The 22,309-nt window shown below is 42.5% G+C and overlaps 1 protein-coding gene across 1 annotated transcript in view; it reads left to right on the plus strand.

The window, feature by feature from the left end:
* The window catches only part of Nox3 (NADPH oxidase 3), a 53,629-nt gene that overhangs the window by 18,873 nt on the left and 12,447 nt on the right, over positions 1-22,309 (plus strand). Inside the window, exons 8-11 of the mRNA XM_005321391.2 lie at positions 2,626-2,718; positions 5,091-5,344; positions 10,776-10,938; positions 21,008-21,154. Of these exons, the coding sequence (XP_005321448.2) occupies positions 2,626-2,718; positions 5,091-5,344; positions 10,776-10,938; positions 21,008-21,154 (657 nt within the window). The remainder of the gene's footprint in view (positions 1-2,625; positions 2,719-5,090; positions 5,345-10,775; positions 10,939-21,007; positions 21,155-22,309) is intronic.

Genomic DNA, 22,309 nt, shown 5'->3' on the forward strand with positions numbered 1-22,309 from the left:
CATTCCCAGCAAAGCTACATCATGGAACCAGAGCTCCTGACCCTGTGGCTGTGACTTTTCCCTCTGCACCCCTCAATGATTGCTTGGATCTCTGACCTTTCCCCAAGATCTATTGGTCAGGTCTCTGATGCTGTGTACAAGTACATAACCTCAGCATCACATTTATCTCTGTGAATAAAGCCAAAGCTTTGAGGGAGCTTAGATTTTTAAAAAATTCTCCAACCATTCCCTGTTTTATGAAACAGAAAATTTGAGCATCATAAGGCCCGAGGCACAGGATGGGGAGGTGTAGTTCCAAGCACAGAGCAGGCGCCACCTCACCATCCATCCCTCTGGCTCAGGAGTGTGGACCCCCTGTCTTCGCTCTGCTTTGCCTGTCCTGGTCACCAAGGCCAGCCAGTTCCCTAAGGCTCTTCTCTGGGTGCATCTCATCCTCACTCTTTCACTTCCAGGGGTTCCAGGAGTCTCATTGGGAAGGAAACTGGGCTATCTCCTCCCAGAGCAGTGTCTTTACTAGTAATGAGATGGATTGATAGCTTGCATTCTCCTTCCTGACTAATCATTAAAGGAAAAATAACCCATCCCATTTCATCACCTTGGAAATATCAGAGACTGTGGTTAATTTGGCACTACCCCAAGTGATGGATGTGAGTCTAAACATTCTAAAACGTGTATGGAAGATTATTTATACAAATACATAAAGAATGTGTATTTTCCAAATACCTTTCTAACCCCACATAAAGAGAATTGCATTCTTGCAATTTCTGTAAATACCCAAAGCTGTTCTGTAAGCACTTCCTGGTTCACTCAAGCATTAGGAACCCAAGGTTGTATTTCCTGCATTCAAACCTGTCCTTCTGCCACTTCCTATCTCTTGCCTTGTCCTGATCATCTTTCCCACCTCCCCCGAGTCCAGGTGGACAAAGAGGTTTGTTCTCGCTGCTAATCTGAACATGTTGCTGAACCCCACGGGGGCAGAAAAGAATAAGTGGGTCAAATTGCTCTGTTACCTACATACGTGCATCCTTTATGAGGCACACAAGAGGCCACCAGGAAAGCAGCCAATAGGGTTGGTGCAGGAGAGAAGAGACACCATACAGACAGAGCCAGAAATAACCAAAAAAGAAAGAAATCCAACAAGAAAGACAACTCAAAAGAGGTAAAATAATGCTAAAGAGTCTGTGATGTGTCAATCCAAGAGACAGAGCAGAATAACTGATAAGTAAATAGTGAGTCATTAATGAGTGCATTGGTGAGGGTTTAGAGAACCCTTGAGTTCAAAAGAAAGCAAGGCCCTTCCTGCTCCCAAGAGAGGAATGCTGAGTAATGCTGCTTTTCTTGACTTTGGCTGAGTTTGGGAGCATTTATGACCCTATCATATGTAGGGGAGCGGATTTAGAGTACCAAAGAGGAAACATGAGGTCATTTTCCACGGCTTGAGGTCTGGCTCTGCCTCCTTAGGCGACTCCTTCCCATTCCCAGGGACCCTGAATTTTCTTCTTGTACAAAAGAATTGGGCTAGATTTATAAGAACCTTAACATCTTGAAATTCAATGAGTTCATGGGTTGGTTTCTAATGTTTTGTAGAGCAAGCCTCAGGACCATTTGTAGTGTTGGATAGAAAGAAGCCTGTTTGCATCTTCGTTACATGGTAGATGCTGGAAGAGGCAGCCCAGGGTCTCGGTTCTCAGCAAAAACTGAGATGGTTAGGCACATCTGAGTTCACATTTTGAATGGACACCTTATTGCCTGATGACCATGGATGGTTGTTTGGTCTTATGGAGCTTTAATTTCTCTACTGTAAAAGATAATAATCATATGCCTCATGGGATGACTCCATTTCCAACCTAATACAAGCCTTCATCAATTTTAAGATCCCATTCCTTCCCCTTTCTTAGGTAAGACACTGTGTTGTGCACAACACCTAGAATAGCCTGCTGGTAAATCGATCATCTATAATGCAGACTATGCTCATGAAAGGTTAACAGAGTATCTGATTTATTCAGAATGTTCACTGTCCTGGGTCTCCAGAAACTGATGACTCTTTTGTTCTGATTCTATACCTAAGATTTAAGAGGCTAAGAAACTAGCTTCATATTTTATTCCAGAGGACATTGGTTTGTGTGGGGTGTGTGTGTGTGTGTGTGTGTGTGTGTGTGTGTTATATTCAGACAGACCCCATATTAGTAATGCAATGTTCAAATTACTATTTGAGATTTTTCATTTAATTTTCATGTCCTGTGTTGGCTGAGTAATGCTGCTTTGTAAGCCTTTGACTTTGGCTGAGTTTGGGAGCATTTATGACCCTATCATATGTAACATAAACATCAATCTGCTTCCTTATTTCTTTGCAAATTCAATTATTTCTAATTACATAAAGACATCATTGATCAAGTAAGCATAAAAACCAATATAGAAGAGTTTAATCTCTTAAATAAGCTTGTAGACCTCAAGGAATAATTAAATGCTATAGTATTTAATACAGGGAGACATCTTTGTTGTTGATAACAGGGCCAAAGTTAAAGGAAAATGTCTAACCCATCATATTATATATTGATTTGGTTCAAATTGAAAATATTTGGATTCTGTTTTCATTTCCTTTCTCTTTCTCTCTGCTCTCTGCAGGCTTGGAAATGGGTTTTGGGCCCTGTGGTCTTGTATGCATGTGAAAGAATAATTAGGTTCTGGCGATCTCAACAAGAAGTTGTCATTACCAAGGTATGCGTGGAGCTTTATGTCTGAATAAAGGCCTGAGTGTAGATGAAAATTTTTTATTAGCCCAAGTTTTTAATTTGCCATTTTTATTGCAGAACTATCTGTAATTTAGAGGCTCATCTTCTGTCTAATAATTGCTTATATCCTGAGCATCTTTTAGTGTGACTAATTTTACTGAAGACAGGGATCAGGGCTCCAGACTGGTATGCAGAATTCCAATAAAGGTTTATAGTACAGCACTGGAATTGCCTTATTTCTCCTTATTCCAGTCTCTCTCTAGGTTGGGAAGACAGATGGGTTGAGTATGTATTCCACTAGAATAACTTCATGCACCATATAAAGACACAGATTTTGCAAACATACAAATAACATATAAACATTTTCAAGCCTGTACACTCCCACCTGGGACTGCTGAGCAGTGGACAGGGAATCAGAAGCTTCAGGGTAAGAAGGGGCACAAGGTGGTTCAAAATAAAGAGGAAGGACCTATACAGTGCTCTGCCCCGGTGAGTGGAGTGCACCTTGGTAGTGTTCCCAGTCTTAGTATCCTGGCTCACAACTCTTTATGCAGAGCAAGATAGAAAGAGACCAATAATCTTGTCCAGGAGACAAAGAATAAAGCACTGTACCCCAACCCTAAGTGGTTTTTTTTTCCCCACTGCAACATTCTTCATCATAGTGAAATGTGTAAGTAATATACAAAATTTCAATGGAGAACTGATTAATTTACCATATAGTAATCATAAAACTGATTATGTATACATTTGATTTTATATGGTAAGTTTTCCATGCCTTTTCTTGCCAAAAAAAGTGATAAATCTAAATATACAAATATCAACAAAATTTCAATAGTGCTTACTTTCAGATAGTAGATTTTTAAGTGAGGGCTCTTTATATTAATTTTAGATTGCTTAATTTTTAATACCAGAATATATTCCTTTTATAATTAGTAAAATAAAAACTTTTATTTTCATTTTGATCAGGGAAAAGTATAGGAATTTCTGAATGCAATACCATTCCCAAATATTAATCCTCTTCTTCTTTTTTAATTACCAGTTCTTCGGAAGATATAAATAATATTTATTTACATATGCATGCACTGGCCATCTTAATATTATCTCTAAGTTCAGACTTTCAAGTGCATCAATTAGTTGATGGACTTGAGCTTTTAAGTATAGAAATGAGTTTAGGATAAAATAGGAACCACCAAATTAATGATAGTGCTAGGTAAAGCCTAGAGAGAAAGCCTTCACCTTGATGTTGCTTTATAAATATCTTTACCATCCCTAGTTTTTTAAATGCCTAAAAAAATTCTCTCCTAACAGAACTTATAGCACTCCACTAGTATAGCTTTAACAGAATACTACATCCCCTTCACAGTCTTCAAGAAAGCAGAGATATAGAAATTGCCTCCTGTTCCTGCTTTAAGCTGTTTCAATGTTGCTGTCGTTATGTTAAAGCACCAAAGGATGTCAGGCTGCATCAAGAGCCAGGCTGTAAAACTGGGGAAACCTAGAGCGGTTACTAGGGAGACCATTTAACCGCAGCATCAGAACAAACATTGGAAGGGAGAGAACTAGAACTAATGAGTAAAAGACTGAGACGTTCTTCTTAATGGAAAAGTACTGTCTGTCCCAGGGTCTAGATACTAGGTTTTGTTTCTTTATGTCTCTTGCCAGAAAAAAAAAAAAAAAAAGATCTAGAGAGATTTTTCAAAAGACAAGATGGAAATCCAAAGTAGAAAATGTGCTCTTTCCTTGAATAAGCAATGAGTTATAGATTCTCACTGAAGGTCCTAAGTCCTTGTGCAATGCTTTTTGGCATCTAAAACTCAGGATACTGGTAGGATACTGGACAAGGTTTAGTCAAAACAAAAGAAGACCTAACAAATAAATATTTGAGAGCTAGAAGGTTGTTTCTCATTCAGCATGAAGGAAGATCCAGTTTTATTCCTATAGGTCATTGACAAAGGTAGTAAACTCTTCCTAGATTTTTAAAAGCATGGAAATAATGCTTTTGTTGAGCAGTTTAATAACTTGAAGCACAGTTAAATGATATGCAGATTATACTTGCTGATATTTCTTCAAACTGGATAACTGTGCTGGGGGATGCCTGGTCACTGGAGACACAGAGTCATGTGCTGGGCATGAAGTTGCACCTGGATGCAGCTACCCAAATGTCCGCCACAGCACTGTGAAGAACGAACTTCACTCTGCTCAAGTTCAAACCCGGAAAGCAGTGGTATCATTGAAATTTATATCTTTAAAAAGGCCAATTTAAAATTTTGAAAACTTTCGTGAAATGAAAGCCCTTTTCTTATTGACTTCACCTGAATAAAACAGCTAACAACTGTCTACGGTCTTGCTCTATTTTAGGTGGTAAGCCACCCGTCTGCAGTCCTAGAACTTCACATGAAAAAACGTGGCTTTAAAATGGCACCAGGGCAGTACATCTTGATCCAGTGCCCGTCCATATCCCCTCTGGAATGGCACCCCTTCACCCTCACCTCTGCCCCCCAGGAGGACTTCTTCAGTGTGCATATCCGGGTAGCCGGAGACTGGACGGGAGCTTTATTTAAGGCCTTTGGTGCAGAGGGACAGGCCCTCAAGGAGCTCCACAGCCTGCCAAGGTTAGAGCCAATGTCTCTTTTATGTCTAAGTCATAATACTGCACAGTAAAGAATTTTTAAAGCATCAACATGCTACCAAATTCAGCAGTATCTTTAAGCCAGGTTGTAAGTTGGAGTCCATTTTTTAAAATTTGAGAATCTACATTAAAAAGTGTCATTTAGAAGATTTCCAGGAGAAGCAAGTAGATTTCTCTAAAAAAAAAAAAAAAAAAAAAAAAAAACAAATGTTCAACAAAAGTAGGCAATGATCCAGGAAGAAGGAACAGTTTGCTTTCCCAGTTCCAAAAGCATCTCTTGGCTAATTATATACAACCTGCCATGGGTGAGACAACTCTGTGAACTATTTTTTTTTTTTTATCACAGTTGGAGCTTTTCAGATATTTGTGAAGGTTGGTCTTTGGAAGAAGGAGGCTGTGTTCCAGTCTATTGGATTTCAGGGCCTACACTGCTCCCATCTGGTGTCGTCTAAACTTGATTCTTTACCTCTGCAGTCCTATTTCCAAATACAGACACATTCTCATATTCAGTATACCAACAAGGGGACACAATTCAATCCACAATACCACCCTACTCAAAAAGTCCCAAGCACATGACAGAAGTCCCACTGTAAGTTACAGCTCCTTAGCTCTTTGTAGTAAACAACGGCAGGAGGCCTAGTTCTGCTGCACCCAAATCCTGCACCTAAATCCATGTTTAGGGCCCTAGAGAAACAGGGACACAAAAATAAAAAAGATGATAAAAATATTTTGAAAGAATTTGGTATTTCAAAGGATATGCCTAATTCTGCCATCCTCAGGAACAGCAATGCTACCTTAGGAACCTGGGTAGAAAATATCCACAACGCTTAGAATGAAGTTTGTGAGGGCAGCACACTGTCTTTCCTCTTTGCTTCTCTGCTGCCTAGAACAGCATCTGACCCACAGAGGGAACAGAGGAAAGACAAAAGAACTTTTTTTTAAAAAAATGGGTTCTGATGCAATGAGTTCTTTAGATTATTTAATTCACATATTTCTTGGTGACAGACTAAGTGCCAGTATAACTTAAGGCACAGAATCTAATTAGTTTGTGGTCCCCTTCCCATGGTTTAGAGAACCAAGAATGTCCCGCTGGGTTTGTTTCTGTCCAATGGTAAGAAAAGTTGCATCCTCCATTTCAAATGTCGGTACTCAAGAAGATATAATATCAAGCCTGGCATGATCACCACCGGCTCAGGCCAGAGCCCCAAATCAGGTGACGTCGCCTCACTCTTCAGCTAAGACTGCTTTTATAGGATGGAAACTGGGAAACAGAACAGAATCATAAGGTTCAGGATGCAGTGCAAAAGCCTAAAATCAGGAATAAAAACACATGCAGAGGTGTCTGACAGCTTCCTAGCCCTGCCCTCCCCTACATTGCCAGGACGGACACCCTCAAGATGGTACCTTCGTAGCCTGGTTTCTGTGCAGTGTGCAGCAGCTCTTTGGTCTGTCAGCCACCCTTCCCCTTGCTAACCAGCTAGCCCTTAAGCCATCCTCCAGTAAGCCCCGAGTGTGTACTCCTCAGTATCTTTTCCGTCTGAATGTGCTTTCTGTCTGTGGAGTGCATGGTCCAGAACCAAGTCCTGCATGATTTGGTCCCCTGGGGTCTCCCTGAGCTCTCTGCTCCACCTCCCATCCCTTCATTGATTCAGCCCTTCCAATCTTCTTTCTTTTTTATGATTGTGTTTCGATTGATGGATAAAATTACTTATATAGATATATATCTATTACATACCACACAATTTTTTAAGTACATACGCATTATGTGTGCAGATAGATAGATCTAGAGGAAGAGGGAGAGCGACACATTATGTTAAATCTAGCTAGTCGTCAGTTGTATTGCCTCACAGAGTCAACATGTTTGTGACAAAAGCACCTAACATCCACTCTTTTGCAGTTCTCAAGATTTCAACATATCATCTGTATCAACTACAGTCACCTTGTTATACAATACAGACCTTGTGAACATACCCCCCTAACTGTAATGACATAGATGTAATACACATATCTTACAAAATATATTGAAATTGATAAATATTTAATTTAATAGAATGTCCTCCAGTCTCATCCATGTTGTCACAAATAAGGAAATTTCATTTTTTAAGACTGAATAGTATTCCACTGTGTCTGTTTTCCACGTTCTCTGGATGTGCCCATTTGTGGACGGCTAGTCCTCTTGATTTTTACTTGCTTTCAGGGCCTTGGCCTCTGCTGTTCCCTCCATGGGCACACTGTTCCCAGATCTCTGCTTGGTGCTCCCTCCAGGTCTCCACTCAGATCTCCTCCCAAAGAGGCCCTTCTTTGCCTCCCCATATAAACCAACCCTTTCATTTTCTCCACAGTACTCACCACCACACGGCACACTAAACAGGGGCTGGTTTGCTTGTTGCTGTCTCTCCCCATTCTGCAGCGTAGGCTCCGTGGAGAGAGGGAGTTATATGTTTGGTTCACTTTAACATCGCTGGTTCTTGAAACTAGCTCTGCTAAGTAAGAACTCAACCAGTGTCTATCCAATAACTAAATGAGTGCTCGTGAACAGTGCCGCCTCCTGTCATTTGTAAAACTGGTTTGCCCTCTGCTTTTACATAGGTGCAGTTATATGTATGAGCCATAAGTGCTCCTCAAAACTAGAATTTGTTCAGATCTTCAAGACACAAAGGATCCAAATCTTACTGGACGACCTTGGCCCAGGTTCCAGTTTAACCTTGGTTTACTTTTGCACCATAACGGGGAAAGCACCCATCTGTTCACTGCTTGGACCCTGAAAGGTCTCAACCCAGCCCCCGAGTGCGAGAGGAAAAGGGTGAGTGAGGACGCAGGAGGAGAAGCAAGGCTAGCAAGAGAGAGTGCTCCTTCCCCTCAGCCCAGGAAAGGGGGACGACGTGGGGCCAAGGAGGCCACGCCTCCTGAAGTAAAAGGGAGGATTCCTCCGAGTTGATGCTGGAGTTCCCAGCCGTTTCACCTGTTCCCCAGAACCAGGGCTCCGGCCTCAGAGGGCCTGGGTTCAAGTCCAACTTTGGGCATGATCTTGGAGAATGTGTGGAACTCCCTGCCTCGGTTTCCTCATCTTACCGAGAAGATGATAAAAGCAGTCCTTAAGGCTTGGTTTAGAGTTAGCCATGGGGTTCTTTATAAAAGCTTTGTCATGATTCATGGCAGCACATGGTAAGTGCTCAAAAAAATCAGCTATGATTAATATTTGCAAAGTAGGAAGCAAGAGCACCAGAGAGGACAATGGAAGTAACGGTTGGATGGGAAGACTTCAAAGGCAGGAGATGGAGGCTGATGGCGGGGCAGGGGGCTTGCTGCAGACCATACACAGCAAGGACCCAGTGGGACACAGAGGCCAGGAAGATGACTCTTTTCCTGTTGTGCATTATTCGAAACCGAGATTTGGAATCAAGGAGGGATATTGGAGTAAACTTGAAAACAAGAATTAGGGCAAAGGAAGCCAATTCTGAAATTGCAAAGGGTCTTGAGCAGCGAGGAGATTTGGGCCTCTAAAAAAATAACGGTTGTCATGACAGCTGTGATCAACTACTGAAAGGCCTGAGGTACAGGAAAGGAGAAAGACCTGGGACACGTTTCTCAGGAAGGCAAAAGACAAGAGACGTCAGAAGACAGATCTCAGTAAGACAGGAAAAAATTGCCCCAAACTTAGAAGTGTCCCCAAAGGCATCAAGGTATCCTGGACTGTAACATCCAAACGTGACTTCTCAGAGACAGGAGGGAGGATTCTCAATTCTAAACATGCAGAAATTTATCATGTGTTTCTGTGGAGTTTAGGACATAATTCTTCTTTGGGTATAATTGATATCTTTTTTAAATTGGTATCAAATAAATCCCAAGTATTACTCATTATAAAAATAATAACAATAAGACAATGTAATCTGTAGGCGGTTTTTTGTAATTATTTATAAAATAATTTTCTTTAATTATTTGTAAAATAATCTACCGTGGGCTAAGATACTAATGTTTTCCCATTAATGACATTTTATTTTTATTCTTCCATTTCCATATATCAATATGTAATAAAGCCTTATTAATTAAGATTAACTTGAAGAGACTTAATTTGAATTATTAGGAAGTCTAGAATATGGAAAATTTTTAAATAAATTCAATTGAACTTTCACGAACACATAACACAGCCCAAACGGGCCAACCTGGTGCCTTCCACAGACTCTCCTTAGGGAATGGTTAGGAATAACTTAGAAACCTTTTAATTAGCATATCTTTGTTCATATGTAAATGTGTACTTTTGGAATCGTTGGGGTCATTTAATACATTCTGCTGACTGAAATATTTTGAGGATTCCCTGTACAATTGATTCAGCAAATGTTGCTAAACGGCTCCATGCCAGATAGCATGAGAGGTGCTGAGATACAAAGAGATGCTTGAACAAAGAGAGACCTGGTTCCTACCTCCATAGACCTGAGGGTCCAGAATTCAAGATGGAATTAAGTCACACATGCATGCAAGTACACACACACACACACACACACACACACACACGGAAAAATCGTAACTATGAGAAGCGGGGGTACATGGTGCCTAAACTATATGAAGGGGGTTAATCTAGTCTAGGACACCAAGAGAGACTCCCCAGATAGGACCTCATGAAAGGGTAACTCTTAACCAAGTAAAGGGATGGGGAGAACTGGGCAGAGTATTCCAGGTGGAAAGATAACACATGCAGAAGGCAGTCCTGTCTGATTAGGGAAATGGAAGAAAAGCCAACGGGGGAACTAGTGATGAGCCGTGAGATAAATCCAAGGAGCCAGTCCGCGTAGGACAGTGTTAAAGACCATCTGACTTATTCCATGAATATACTTTATGCTTATAAAGAAAAATTTGCCAAGCAAAGACAAAGCATCTTTGCTGGCCCCGGCCTAATTATCACAGATTTCGAGTGAGCATTACCCAAGATAGTGATTTGTAGAAGTTCTCCCTAACAGACAAATTATTTCAAAAGTAAATTTATTCCAAATGAAAGACTTCCATTAGACTAGATGATACAAACAGACAAAGCAATGCAACCAAATCAATGTACGCAGAGAGAATTACCTGAGGAAAAGTAGAGAAAAGCCTTATAAACCACCTCCATCCGTCTCTTTCTCCATGATGCTCGGAATCAAAGCAAACCTCTCGGAACTATAAGCAGAGCTCACCAGGTGGGAGAGGTGTGCGCTAATGCAGGAGCTGGCAGAGTTTTTCCCTCCATAGATGGCACCTGGGCAGGACTAACTGGTTTCTCCCCCTGAGGCAAGACCCCAAATCCTCATGCTGAACCTGTGCTCTCTGAATGGGGCGATTTTGAGCACAAAATAGGACCTTTGAAAAGCACTGGCTTGGCTGGTTTTGTGTCAAGAACAAGGTGTTCTCAAGGTCAAATGCACTGCGCTCTGTGATTCCAGGCTGGCAGTGGACGGGCCATTTGGAGCCGCGCTGACAGACGTGTTTCACTACCCTGTGAGCGTGTGCATTGCGGCAGGGATCGGAGTCACGCCCTTCGCGTCTCTTCTGAAATCCATATGGTACAAGTGCTGTGAGTCACGGAGCCAGCCGAGGCTGAGCAAGGTATGGAAGAATCCAGAGTTCACCCTTCTCTGGATTCAAAGGTTCGACGTCCTATCTATCATCTGCCAATTCTTGAGGAGGATTTTAATTAACTATGAGGGATAAACTCAAGGATCCTTAACTATACTTATGTTCTTAAAAATCTCCATTCGGTACTGCGTTTATGAGAAGGGTTATGTCTAATCTTGTTAAAGATGACAAGACATAAATTTTATTGCTTCGTTGCCATTACAGGACATGTCAATGCTCATCTCAATAAAATATGGACAGGCTGCACATGGCTATGTGACTGGGCTGCCGTTGGTGACATTAGTGGGCAGCCTTCCCCTTTGCCCCTTTAGATGAATACTGTTTGCAAACATACCGCTGCCTCTTATTCTCATGGCCACTCTTGGGATTCGTTGGCCTGTTCCACTGCTGTTGCTACCCAGTCCCTGATTCTTGTATGTGCTACGACCAGATTTCTTCAGGCTTTCTTTCTTCCCCTGACCCATCTAGAGACTTCATACCTTGATCCTGCAGAGGTGAAAGGAGCTTCCTTTCCAGGTCCTGAAGTCTAATAATCTGAATCCATAAAACCAACTGACAAGAGACAGATTAGCAGGAGAAAAGGTGCAAGTTTATTCTCATGCAGGCAAGTAGGAGTCAAGCAAAGCATGAAATTCAAAGAGGGACCAGATGGTTACAGCTGAAATACTTTCTTTATAGTGGAGAGGGGAGTGGGCACTGTAGGCAGTTTCAGAGGAAGAATAAATGACTTTTTAGGGGAGAGGAGTGGGCCCAAAGACAAGTGCCTGGAGCAGAGTTCACGTGGGCTGTGAGTTTTTCTTCCTGTAGCTTAGTTTTCTAGAGGGTCCAAGGGAACTGAAGGAAAGAGGGATGAGAGACAGGAGCAGGGAGCAGGAGGAGGCCAGAGACCTTGGCTCTCCTTGAGTTCAAAGCACTGAGCGTGCCAAAGCCATCCTCTGGAGTATCATTTTCTGAGCCTCAATCACCCCCTTAGGACCAGCAGCAGGCAATGGAGCAGCTGCAAAAAAGGAACTGTTTTACACCCAGGGGTGTGAATACAGGGCAAACCGTGACGTCAGACGAGCTGGGCCGGTCCTGGTCCTGCTGCTGCTCCTCTGAGTGAGCCTTTGGCTGTAGCTCCTGTATCCATCAAAGGAAGATGCTGGACTCAATCAGCCCATCCCTGGTGCGTTCTGTGGAACACCAGTCACATGACTTGGTCTGCTAAAGAGGATCCCGTGGTTAGATAAACCTAAGAAATGCTCTAGTTCATCCCACTCTAGGAGATTCCTGTCATCGACTACCCTATGGAAGTTCTACAGAACTTCAGTACCGCAGAAAAGAACCTCATTCAGTCTTGTTTCACCCGATATTCCCAAGTGGATTGGCCCACCAATACCTTTGTCTACCTAATGCCATTGTCCACCTGACACCTGTTAGAACAGCATTCTGTGAGCCCCGAGGACAATATCACACTCAAAGATCTCTCGTGCCAGGGCTTTACCATGTAAGACACAAGGATAAGAGTTCTTTCATGATGTTTCTAATGACAAGTGCTTGACATTTGTTTTTGCATTTGGTTTGATCTCACTTGATCTTATATATGAGATAAATAATACAAATCCTGTTTTCTAGATAAGCAAACCAATGCTTAGAAATGTTTAAAGTGACTTTCCTGGAAATGCACAGGTAACAAAAGGCAGAGTCAGGATTCCATCTGGTTCTTTCCATGACATGACCAACACATGGTGGACGTGACACCGACACCCCCTGAAGCCCTAGGGCACTGAGGTAGGAAGGCTGTGGGGCTCTTAGAAAATCTGCTCCTGGACTTGGATCCGGGAATCTGCCTGACTCTGCTGTCACTGAAGTATCGCCTTCAGTTCATCATCCACCTCTTGTAACTGGATTTTTTCCTCCACGCAATGGAGAAATAAGAGTCCATATCCAACTAGGAGTTTTAATAACACTTAAGACAAATAAGTAATGTGGACTACAGAATTATTGGGTAGATGTGTATAAAATCATGTAAACGTTATTCATACCTGCCAAGATATAAACTGATTGTTGGTATGCTAACTCTACCAGCCCAGATGGATCAGGCATTTACTACCTAGCAGGGCATTTTGCATACAGTTTCTCCCACTATCTCTTCAAGGTACCTGCCACTTTAATTCCCATTTTGCAGATGAGAAAAATGGAAGCTAATCACAAAGCTAATAAGAATGATAGAATCATCTTAGCGAGTTGTTATATAATTTGTTCAGATAAGTAATTTTCTCAGTTCACCCATGAAGAGTCTGAAGCACAGAGCACTGACAAGTATCAGAACTCACATCTGAATCTAGGTCCATCTTGTGCCAAAGCCCATTCCTCCCCACTTCCCACCCCGGGGACTTCACCAAGAGAGCAGAACAGTACTGTGGAGTACATCTGGAACTCAGGGCAGAGCTTTGTTATGGTCTGTGACAACTTGTCAGGCCTCTCAAGCGCTTCCTTTCCTCCTGCTGTCTGCCAAGTAACACCCACTGTGAGGGGTGGCCCATTATTCAGTTCCTGTCACACTTGGGGGTCACACAGAGATGGTGTTGATCATATGTCTCACTTTCACTTACTCAATCAGCATTTATTCAACACCTACTATGTGCCGGGCTCTCCCAGACTGACATAAGATGTCTGTCACGCATAATTTACAACAACCTAACTCGCACCTGGGCTCCAATAGCCTTTCCCTTCTTCCTCCTCCATTACCCTCCTTGCTCTCCTCCTGTTCCATCACCTACCTTTGTTTCCTGCGTTAGGATCCACAAAATATTTTCTCTTCCCAGCAGGCTGTGAGCTCCTTGACTTCTCTGGACATGCTTATTTGTGGTTACACAGGAGCTGGTGGGCCACCGAGTCAGGACCAGAGCATGGGTTTCTGATTTCCACTTCAAAGCTCCTTCATGAAAGAAGTGAGGGTTTCATGCTCTTGAAAGTTGAGGCTGAGAATTACACTTAAGATGCAATTCCTGAGAGCGGGTGTGCATGAGAACAAGTTCGGAACTTTCTCTCCTTTGAAGCAACTTGGTGTGTGTGAGAACAGCTATCATTAGGGTTATGTAACTCATATTTGTCAGGGCTGCTGTGCGCTTTCGAGATATAAATACTACTCTTTCCACTGAACTGTCAGCCGCTATATAATTTTCAAAGTGCAGCTAAGCAAAGAAGTACATATTTATCTAACAGCATCTTCACCATTTCAGGTCTGGGCTACAGTTTTCACATTGTTCTCTTGTAACAAGAAAGAAGAAAAAAACAGAATAGGGGTTCAGAGATGGAATTTTAAGCATGAGTGCTTAACTGCAATTAAAAAGAATTTTTCTCCTCTGTGTGTGTAAAATACTAGTTGGCATAAATGCATACATTCATATACCAAAGTCCCAAGTCCTAAGTCTACAGCAAAATAAATAAATAAATAAATCGTACCAGTTTTTCTCTATTGGACCCCTCTCCTGTACCCATCGTACCCTGTATTCTACAAAACGGAGTGAAATGCAGGCACTTAACTGTAAGGCACCAGCGGCTCCTTTGGGGTCATAAGCAGCACTTTCTATTTGAAGCTGATGTTTTGACATTTCTTTGTTTCCATCTTTTCTTCTTAGAGATATGAGGGCAGTATAGGAAGGGAGAGACATGGTCAAGGAGAGGCTTCCTAAGAAGACAAAAGAACAGTTAAGTGTAGGAGATTTTGCTGGGAAGAAAGCAGGGAACGTTTCAGCACATGAAAAGGGTATTTTCAACCCAGAAGTAAGAGCAAACTTCTCTGGATTGAAAGCAGACGGGAACCCTGGGCCCTGTGGGATGAGGGCGGGCAGCAGAAGTCCAAGGAAGCCCTCCAGGGCTGAGGGACAGGAATGCCCTGCAGGGCTGAAAGGCCTCCAATCCTGCCTAACGGGTATGATTAATTCTACATCACACTCAATTTGTGAAAAGAGCTCTTGAAAAAAATTAGGACAGTTTGCTTGTGCAAACTGTCAAGATGATGAATGAAATAGGTGTGTGTGAATGGGGAGGGGGGGAGAAGCATGCTGACATAAATATATTGGCTTACACATTGTGGTTCCCCCTAATATCACAGCCGGGTAGATGGAACCACCGCAGGAACTACCAACTGGAAGATTTGGTTCATTTTCTTAACTGTATATGTAATCTTTAGACTATGGTAAAATAGATTATACAAAAAAAACTGAGATAATCTAATTTCTCCATAAATTGTCTCTCTTCATCAGTTCAATAATAGATAACGGTGATAATGGGTATTTATAGTGTGTCCCAGGCAAAATGGCCTTTGGGTTCTTAACCTAATATAATAAACAGATAATTCAAATAAAAAGACAGCATGGGCCACTGGGAACAAGAGAAAGAGGCCAAGAAAGACAAAAATCCATACTCTGCTTAAAGATATTAATAAAACAAAGGAGGACCTGCTCTCTTTTCTAATGAATGAAAAATGCATTTAATTTAGTCTGTTTAGTTTGAGAAATTATTTACTTTCGCTTTCTCTCACACTGGAGCTCGGGCTACTCCTGGAATTGATCATCTCTCCTAACCACTGAGAGCTGCGATCAATTGAGCAGGGTGGAGTAGGCCCCGTTCGCTCTCCCTGAAGACGCGTGGGCTCCCCTCTTAGATCCGGCAACCCCAGAAGACCTCAGCACCCCATCGGGCCTTACATCGCCCCGTGGGAGGTGTCCAGTGTCAATATTTTCAGCACCTTGGTTTATCAACCACACAAGCCATACCTGACTACAGTCTCCTTGTAAAAGATTCACCTAAAAGACTCTCAAAAATCTCCCTTCCTTCAGCTCCCTGCCCACCTTAACCATGCCCCACTCAGCTCCCCACTGAGCACCGAGTGAGTGGGTTTCATTCTTTTCTTCTTGGTCCCATGCAAGTACGCAGCCCTACACCTACATGCAGAGGGGTCATTGTCACATAAATGTGTGTGTGCTCTGTAGAGAGAGGGGATACATACCATTTGTTTAGTTCTGAGTTTCCGCTAGAACGTGGCTGGAAGCAACGTCAATGTCAAAGCCTGATGACCTATTTCATTTTATGTGGTACCTTCAGAGTACTCCATGTTATGGCAAGTCCACGATCTGTTTAATCACTTTGCTATTCATGAATGCTTCTGTTGTCCAGCAAGGACTAAAGAACAAAGGTTCAGCCCTGGACCACAGGGCAAAGCGGTAACATAGTCATGAAATAGTTAACATTTAGGGTGATGGTTTTAAGAAAAACATCTTAAGCATGAAAAAACTCTTGACCAGCCTGGTCTCAGTCTCAGAGTGACTTTTTAGGGAAAAAAAAAACATATGATTTTATTGTTTAAAATTAGAAATTTTACATATTAGGGAAACTTATCAGTAAGAAGAAATATATTTGCCATGTATTTTTTTCTTGTATGCTATTGTATTCATCCAGGATTACTTTGACAGTAATAACAAAATAGAAGCCAGAACAATAATAGCATCGCTTATTGAGGAGATAGTATATATTTTCTCAATACCATTTGCAATCTGTACCATTTCAGAAAGAGAAACTCTTTTTTTTTTTGGGATAGTGGTCATGATTTCCTCTCTGCAGAGTCCTAGCTTGGGGCTCTAGTGTAGATTTGCTGTCCAGAGTGGGAGACAGAGGTGTGTGCTGCCCTGCAGGAGGTGGCCCACCCTGTTCCCCGCTGGCCTTCTACTTAGGGAAGGCACCTATAAACACCTCCCACGTGTGTTTAGCACACCCGGAGCCGGGGTGAGTGCACTTGCCCTAGAGGAGGACTCCTCGTTAAGAGCTAAGTCATCATGATCGATGCTGAAATTCCAGTTCCAAGACTGGTGCTAGAAATCAAGTTTGGCAACTCCAATGGGGGCGGGGTGGGGGGGGCGTTCAAATAGGAAGATGGCAAGTTCAAGGTTAGCCTTGGCAACTTAGTAAGACCCTTTGTCGAGATAAATAATAATAATAAAATTAAAATGTTGTGTCCACCGAAAACTGAAAAATAAATATTAAAAAAAAAATTTTTTTAAATAACAAAAAGGGACTAGGGATGTAGCTCAAAAGAAGAGGTTCCCCAATACCATCCAAAAAAAAAAAGTTTAGCTTTATCTGCTCTCAGTAATCACTAACTCTATAATTCAGGAGTGACCCAGGAGAACGCAGTTCCATGTAAGGCAAATGTCCCTCTTAACTCTATGACATAAACACACCATCCTCAATCTGTTTGCTTTCCCGAATGACGGGAGCAGCAGTCATAGTGAACATCTTCTGAGCACTTCATTCATCAGACATGGTGCTACCTGCTTCCATAGGCCATGTCCTTGTCCTCACAATGACCTCATGAGCTCTCCTCGGTGTATGGACATCTTACACACATGGGAGCTGAGTCTTGAGTTAAGTAGCCTGTCCCAGTTGCACCTCCCAGGGGTCCAGGAGAGAACCCAAGGGCTCTCGGTGTTTAAAGACTGTGTTGTATTTCATTCCTTATGGACACTTTCCTTTTTTTGCAGTGGTTCTGAGCCATAAATAAATGAATAGATAAATACTTTTTTCCCCATTCATCCTCAGGAAATCAATTTTGGATCTAAAGAACTACAAGTTGTATTTGCAGAGCTGTGCTCTGCCTGTGATTGCAGGTGCCTCTCCAGGTTTGGGCAGGGACTTTTGACATGAAACAGCCTGAAAGAGTCAACCTTTGATGGGAGAATCTATGAGCTCCACTGGCAAAGATAAATTGGTAGCTCTTCTTGTTTTCATTTTTTGATGTTTATTATCAAAAATTAGCACAGGTCCATTTCCTACCAGCTCCAAATCCCTTGGAATTAGTCCACATACCTTCCTGAGGAATTCTTTAAAAGAAGCCCAGGCTTGGGAGCTACGGAACTGAGATAGAAGGAGAGAGCTCAGCTCTTTGGGTGTAGATCACATGTGATGGACACGGGGAAGTTGGGTCAGGTCGACAGTCCATGGGAATAATGTGACAGTGAAGGCCATATGCACAGAGAAGCCCTTGCAGAGTCCCAGAGGGGCCACCTAAAACCCTTAGGCAAGCACCATGTTCATAGGAATCAGGGAAACTTGGGCTACCTTGAAAGTTTAGAACTTTCATTACTTCCCTGGGGATGGCTTTCTGTTTAGTAGCATCTTTTAAAGAAATCTTGGTATTTTTGGTCTCTGATATCAGCCACAGAGTTCTGAGAGCCCTGCTTTACACAGTGAACTGATGTTAGGGTTAGTTTTATTTTTGGAGACTAAGGTGGGGTGAGGGTCGGAAAGCACAGATCACAGAGTTGTAGCCCATTGTTTGGACACTTGTTCTACTATTGACCAGGTCCTTTCTAGTGGGCAAAATGAAGAGGTGGAACTCTTATGTCCCTTCACAGCAAGTGTCACCTACCATTAGAAGGATGAAAAAGAGTCAAAGCAAATACCCCTTTTCTTCCGTTCAAAGTCTCTCTCTTTTTTCCCCCTCTTTGTGCCTGAAGCACTTCTTCTGGGCCTATCCATTTTTCCCTCATAAGTCTCTTGTACCAAAGCTGCCAGTGTCACCTATAAGTCAATTATGGAGGGGAAAGACACAAAGCCATTAGAAGGAAGCAAAAAGAATAAAAGGCCCGGCAAAACCTAAGAACACAGACACACAGCTGTGCCACAGAGAGCAAGGACAGAAATAATTTCTATTTGAAAAGGCAAAGATTAGAGTTTGGGGGAAGTGAAGATGTGGGAATGTTTCAAGTAAGGACGGTTGGAATGGCTTGTTATTATCCAGGTGTGGGTGCATTCTGCGTGGGCCCCTTCACGGCTGGGAAACAATAGGGAGGAAATCAATGGTGTTTCGCCGAATGCCCCCTTCACTCTGAGAGAAGACAACTGACGGGTCAGGAAGGGGTGGGGGTGCACGGTGGAGCAGGCGTCCAATTCAGTCAACAGCTTTTCCATTTCCCCTGAGAGCAAAGCAAGTTAAAGCAGGGGCAGAGGTACTCAAGAATAGTTTAGATGAACCGTCTCATGGAGGGAAGATGAAGGTCGCAGATTTCATCACCAACAGGACATCAAATCGGACTCCCAAACAGCCTCCATTCTGCCCCCGCTGCTTCCCACAGTCCCCAGTCTGCTCTCAACACAGCAGCCCGGGAGAGCCCTCCACAGGCCGGGGATGGTGGCATTCCTCTGCTAGGCCCTGCAGGCCTTCCTGGCCCACTCAAGTCAACATGGCCCCGGAGCCATGGGACAGCCTCTGTTCTCTCTCCTCCCCTGCTGCTCCTCCTCCGCTGCAGCCCCCTGGCTCTTCCTTGAGAGGTCTCGGGGCCTCTACCCTTCTGCCCCACCATCCTCAGATCACCCATTGACTCCCTTACTTCCTCAGATCTTTGCTCAAAGCCCCCTTCCAGCGAGACCTCCCTTGGCCATTGGGCTTGATGTCACAACCCTTCCTGGTCTTCCTGTGTGTCCCCACAGCACTTGTCACCACCTGACATATTCTGTTTTGCATGTTTATCTGTCATCTTTCTTCTCCTTCTAACATGCAGACTCCCCCATGAGGTCGGGGATTTTGTGTGTCTCTCTCTTGCTCATCTCGATTGTTCCAGAACATAGAATGGCCTGGACACTAGTGAGCATTCAGTATGTATCTGTAGAGTCTGTGAACGCGTGGATGACAGACACCCCGTTAGTGGGGATGCTCAGGGCATTCACCAGAGGGAGTCATTGGCTGGGTTCTGCAGGACTGTGTACTTCAATCTCCAGGAAGTGGGGGAGCCAGGAAGAGACAGGCAATCCTTTTTTTTTTTTTTTTCAGCAGGGTGCATGGAGGAGGATCCTTTGTGTTTAGGGACTGAGGGATCATTTGTCCTGGGATTAATATTTTAAGTGTCTTCTGAGCAGGAGCTGTCCAAGAAACACGTCTCTAATTCTTGAGTGGAAGGGTCTTACTCCGCCCGCTTTTGCTCTTCCTATTAATATTGTAGATTTCTGTAAAAATCGGAAGAGGACTGGTGAGATGTCTAGCCTTGAACACATTCCGCAATTTCCTTTTCCTCGTGAATTTGATCTATTGGTTAAATCTCACCTGTAAATCTGATGGCATGATTGTGAGCTTGCAGGCAGGCTGGCACAGAGGGAGAACACTGGCCTTTGGAGACCCACCTGGCAGTGCCTGGGGTCGAGTCCAGCCCACAGATGTTGTTAAGGCCTGGAGATACCTCCTGGGATATCTCCTGGTGCAGGAAAGAGTAGTATCAGCAATGGGTAGGAGTATGAGGACAATGCAGAGAATGAACAGATTTCTCTCCCATGGTTGCTTCTAGATGCCGTTATCTGAAACTCACAGCCCAAAAACTAAGCCTTTGTTTTAGAAAACTCTTCTTGTCACTTGCCATTTGCTCAACCCAGTGAGCTGTTGATTTTTTTTTTTTAAGTCATCTCCCTGGACATAATTTCACTACAGCAGTTGACACTCGGGCACAGCCCCCACGCACCAGCCTTTCTGGACACTGATATGTCTCGCTGAGCAGAGATTTCTGGCCTGTGTGGCTTGACTCCACAATTACCATAATCTCCATTCTCCTGAGGCCTCGGCTGGTGAAGTGGATTAGTGCCCAAGCCTTCGGGGTCTCTGGAGAAGAGAGTTGAAATCCCGAGCTTAGGTCATAAGTAAAGATGAAGGGGGCTGGTCTAAGGGCTTATCCCCTTTGGGGAGCAGTGAAAGGCACAGCTAGTTATGATTATTAATCTTGTTCAGAAGAAACACAGCCAGAAATGTGGTGAGTTGATCCTCATCCAGAGGAACTGGCACAGCCCACGGGCTCCTGACTCTGAATTCACTCCGGGCCTTTTCAAACACAATGTGAATTTTTTCAAAAGAAATCACAGTGTGACAGTTTGTTCACTGGCAAAGAAAAGCATGTTATTTTTGCAGAAGTGCCCATTTGGGCTCAAATAATTTAATGGAGATAAAGTAGTCTGTGATTATCAGCACATTTTGAAAAAAGAGATGGCTCAGTTCTCCTGCCTTCTCTCCTGACAGGTGTATTTCTACTGGATTTGCCGGGATGCAAGGGCATTTGAATGGTTTGCTGATCTCTTACTCTCACTGGAAACACGGATGAGCGAGCAGGGGAGAGCTCACTTTCTGAGTTATCATATATTTCTTACTGGCTGGGATGAAAATCAGGTATCGATAAGATTTTGAGAATGAGCATCATTACCTGGCTTGCTTAACACAAAAGGGAGAGTTTCAGTAATGAGCTATCTAGTTATCTGGCAGCATGAAAGAATTATCTTTATGTTCCTAAAAAGGAAAGGAGAGTAAAATAAAACCAGATTAAAAAGAACTATAAATTGTAGCAATAAAAGGACCTATAGTTATCTTACCGTGGAAGAGAAAAGAAGATAAACAGGTTGGACAGCAGAGGACAATCCAGATTGGAAATCCCAAAGAAGTTTGCATTTGTCACTTTAAGAGTGACATTAAGCAAGTATTGATTGGTTATATCATCTGTTGAGTTCGTAATTGATTTTAATTCCATTCTTTGAGCTGTTCAGATTTAAACAGAAAAGATTCCCAGGTATTTATATTGAACCTTTTTCATTGAAAAGTATCTGAGTAACTACAGAAAATAATAAGGGACGCATGGTTTGTCTGGAGATTTCTTTTCCTTAAGGTGTTCTTAGAAATTGTGGGTGTATGTATGTGTCTGTTTACCTGAGACCAAGATGATCTTTGCTTAGGCAGATGTTCTACAATCCATGGTATTAATGAAATACTAAGGCTGAGTTTACCAAAAACAATGTATATCAAAATATGGACCACAGTAATAGGTCAATGTTACTAATATTGAATGATGACAAGTACATATGAATCCAGTTCAACTCCTCAAATATTAGAGTTAACAATAAAGTGATTACTAGGCTATAAAATGTATATTCTAATCAGCATCTCAGTTGCAACTATCATTGATGTTTACCTCCAAGGAAGTGAGTCTGAGCCAATGAGTTTTGATTAATCACTAAATTTATAAATGAATGTTCTGTATGTGTCAGTACAAGCATGCACACACACACACACAAACACAAACACACACACAGTTGTAGAACATTGCTATAATTTGGCTTTGTCCTTCTGCAAATGAATAGACTTTCCTTGTATTTCAGTAGCTTTAAGAATTTTTATGGTCTTATTTACAGTCCTTCTTAAATATTTAATCCTCTGGGATAATTTGAAATGTGGGTTTCTTGGAAACTAAGATTAAAACATCTTAATGAATTATATAGTGTTAATTATGTTTTCTTAACAAACATTTCCCTTATTCAAGTGGGATTTTTGACT

The sequence above is a fragment of the Ictidomys tridecemlineatus genome, chromosome 8 (genome assembly GCF_052094955.1).
Source record: "Ictidomys tridecemlineatus isolate mIctTri1 chromosome 8, mIctTri1.hap1, whole genome shotgun sequence".
Classification (NCBI taxonomy): Eukaryota; Metazoa; Chordata; class Mammalia; order Rodentia; family Sciuridae; genus Ictidomys; species Ictidomys tridecemlineatus.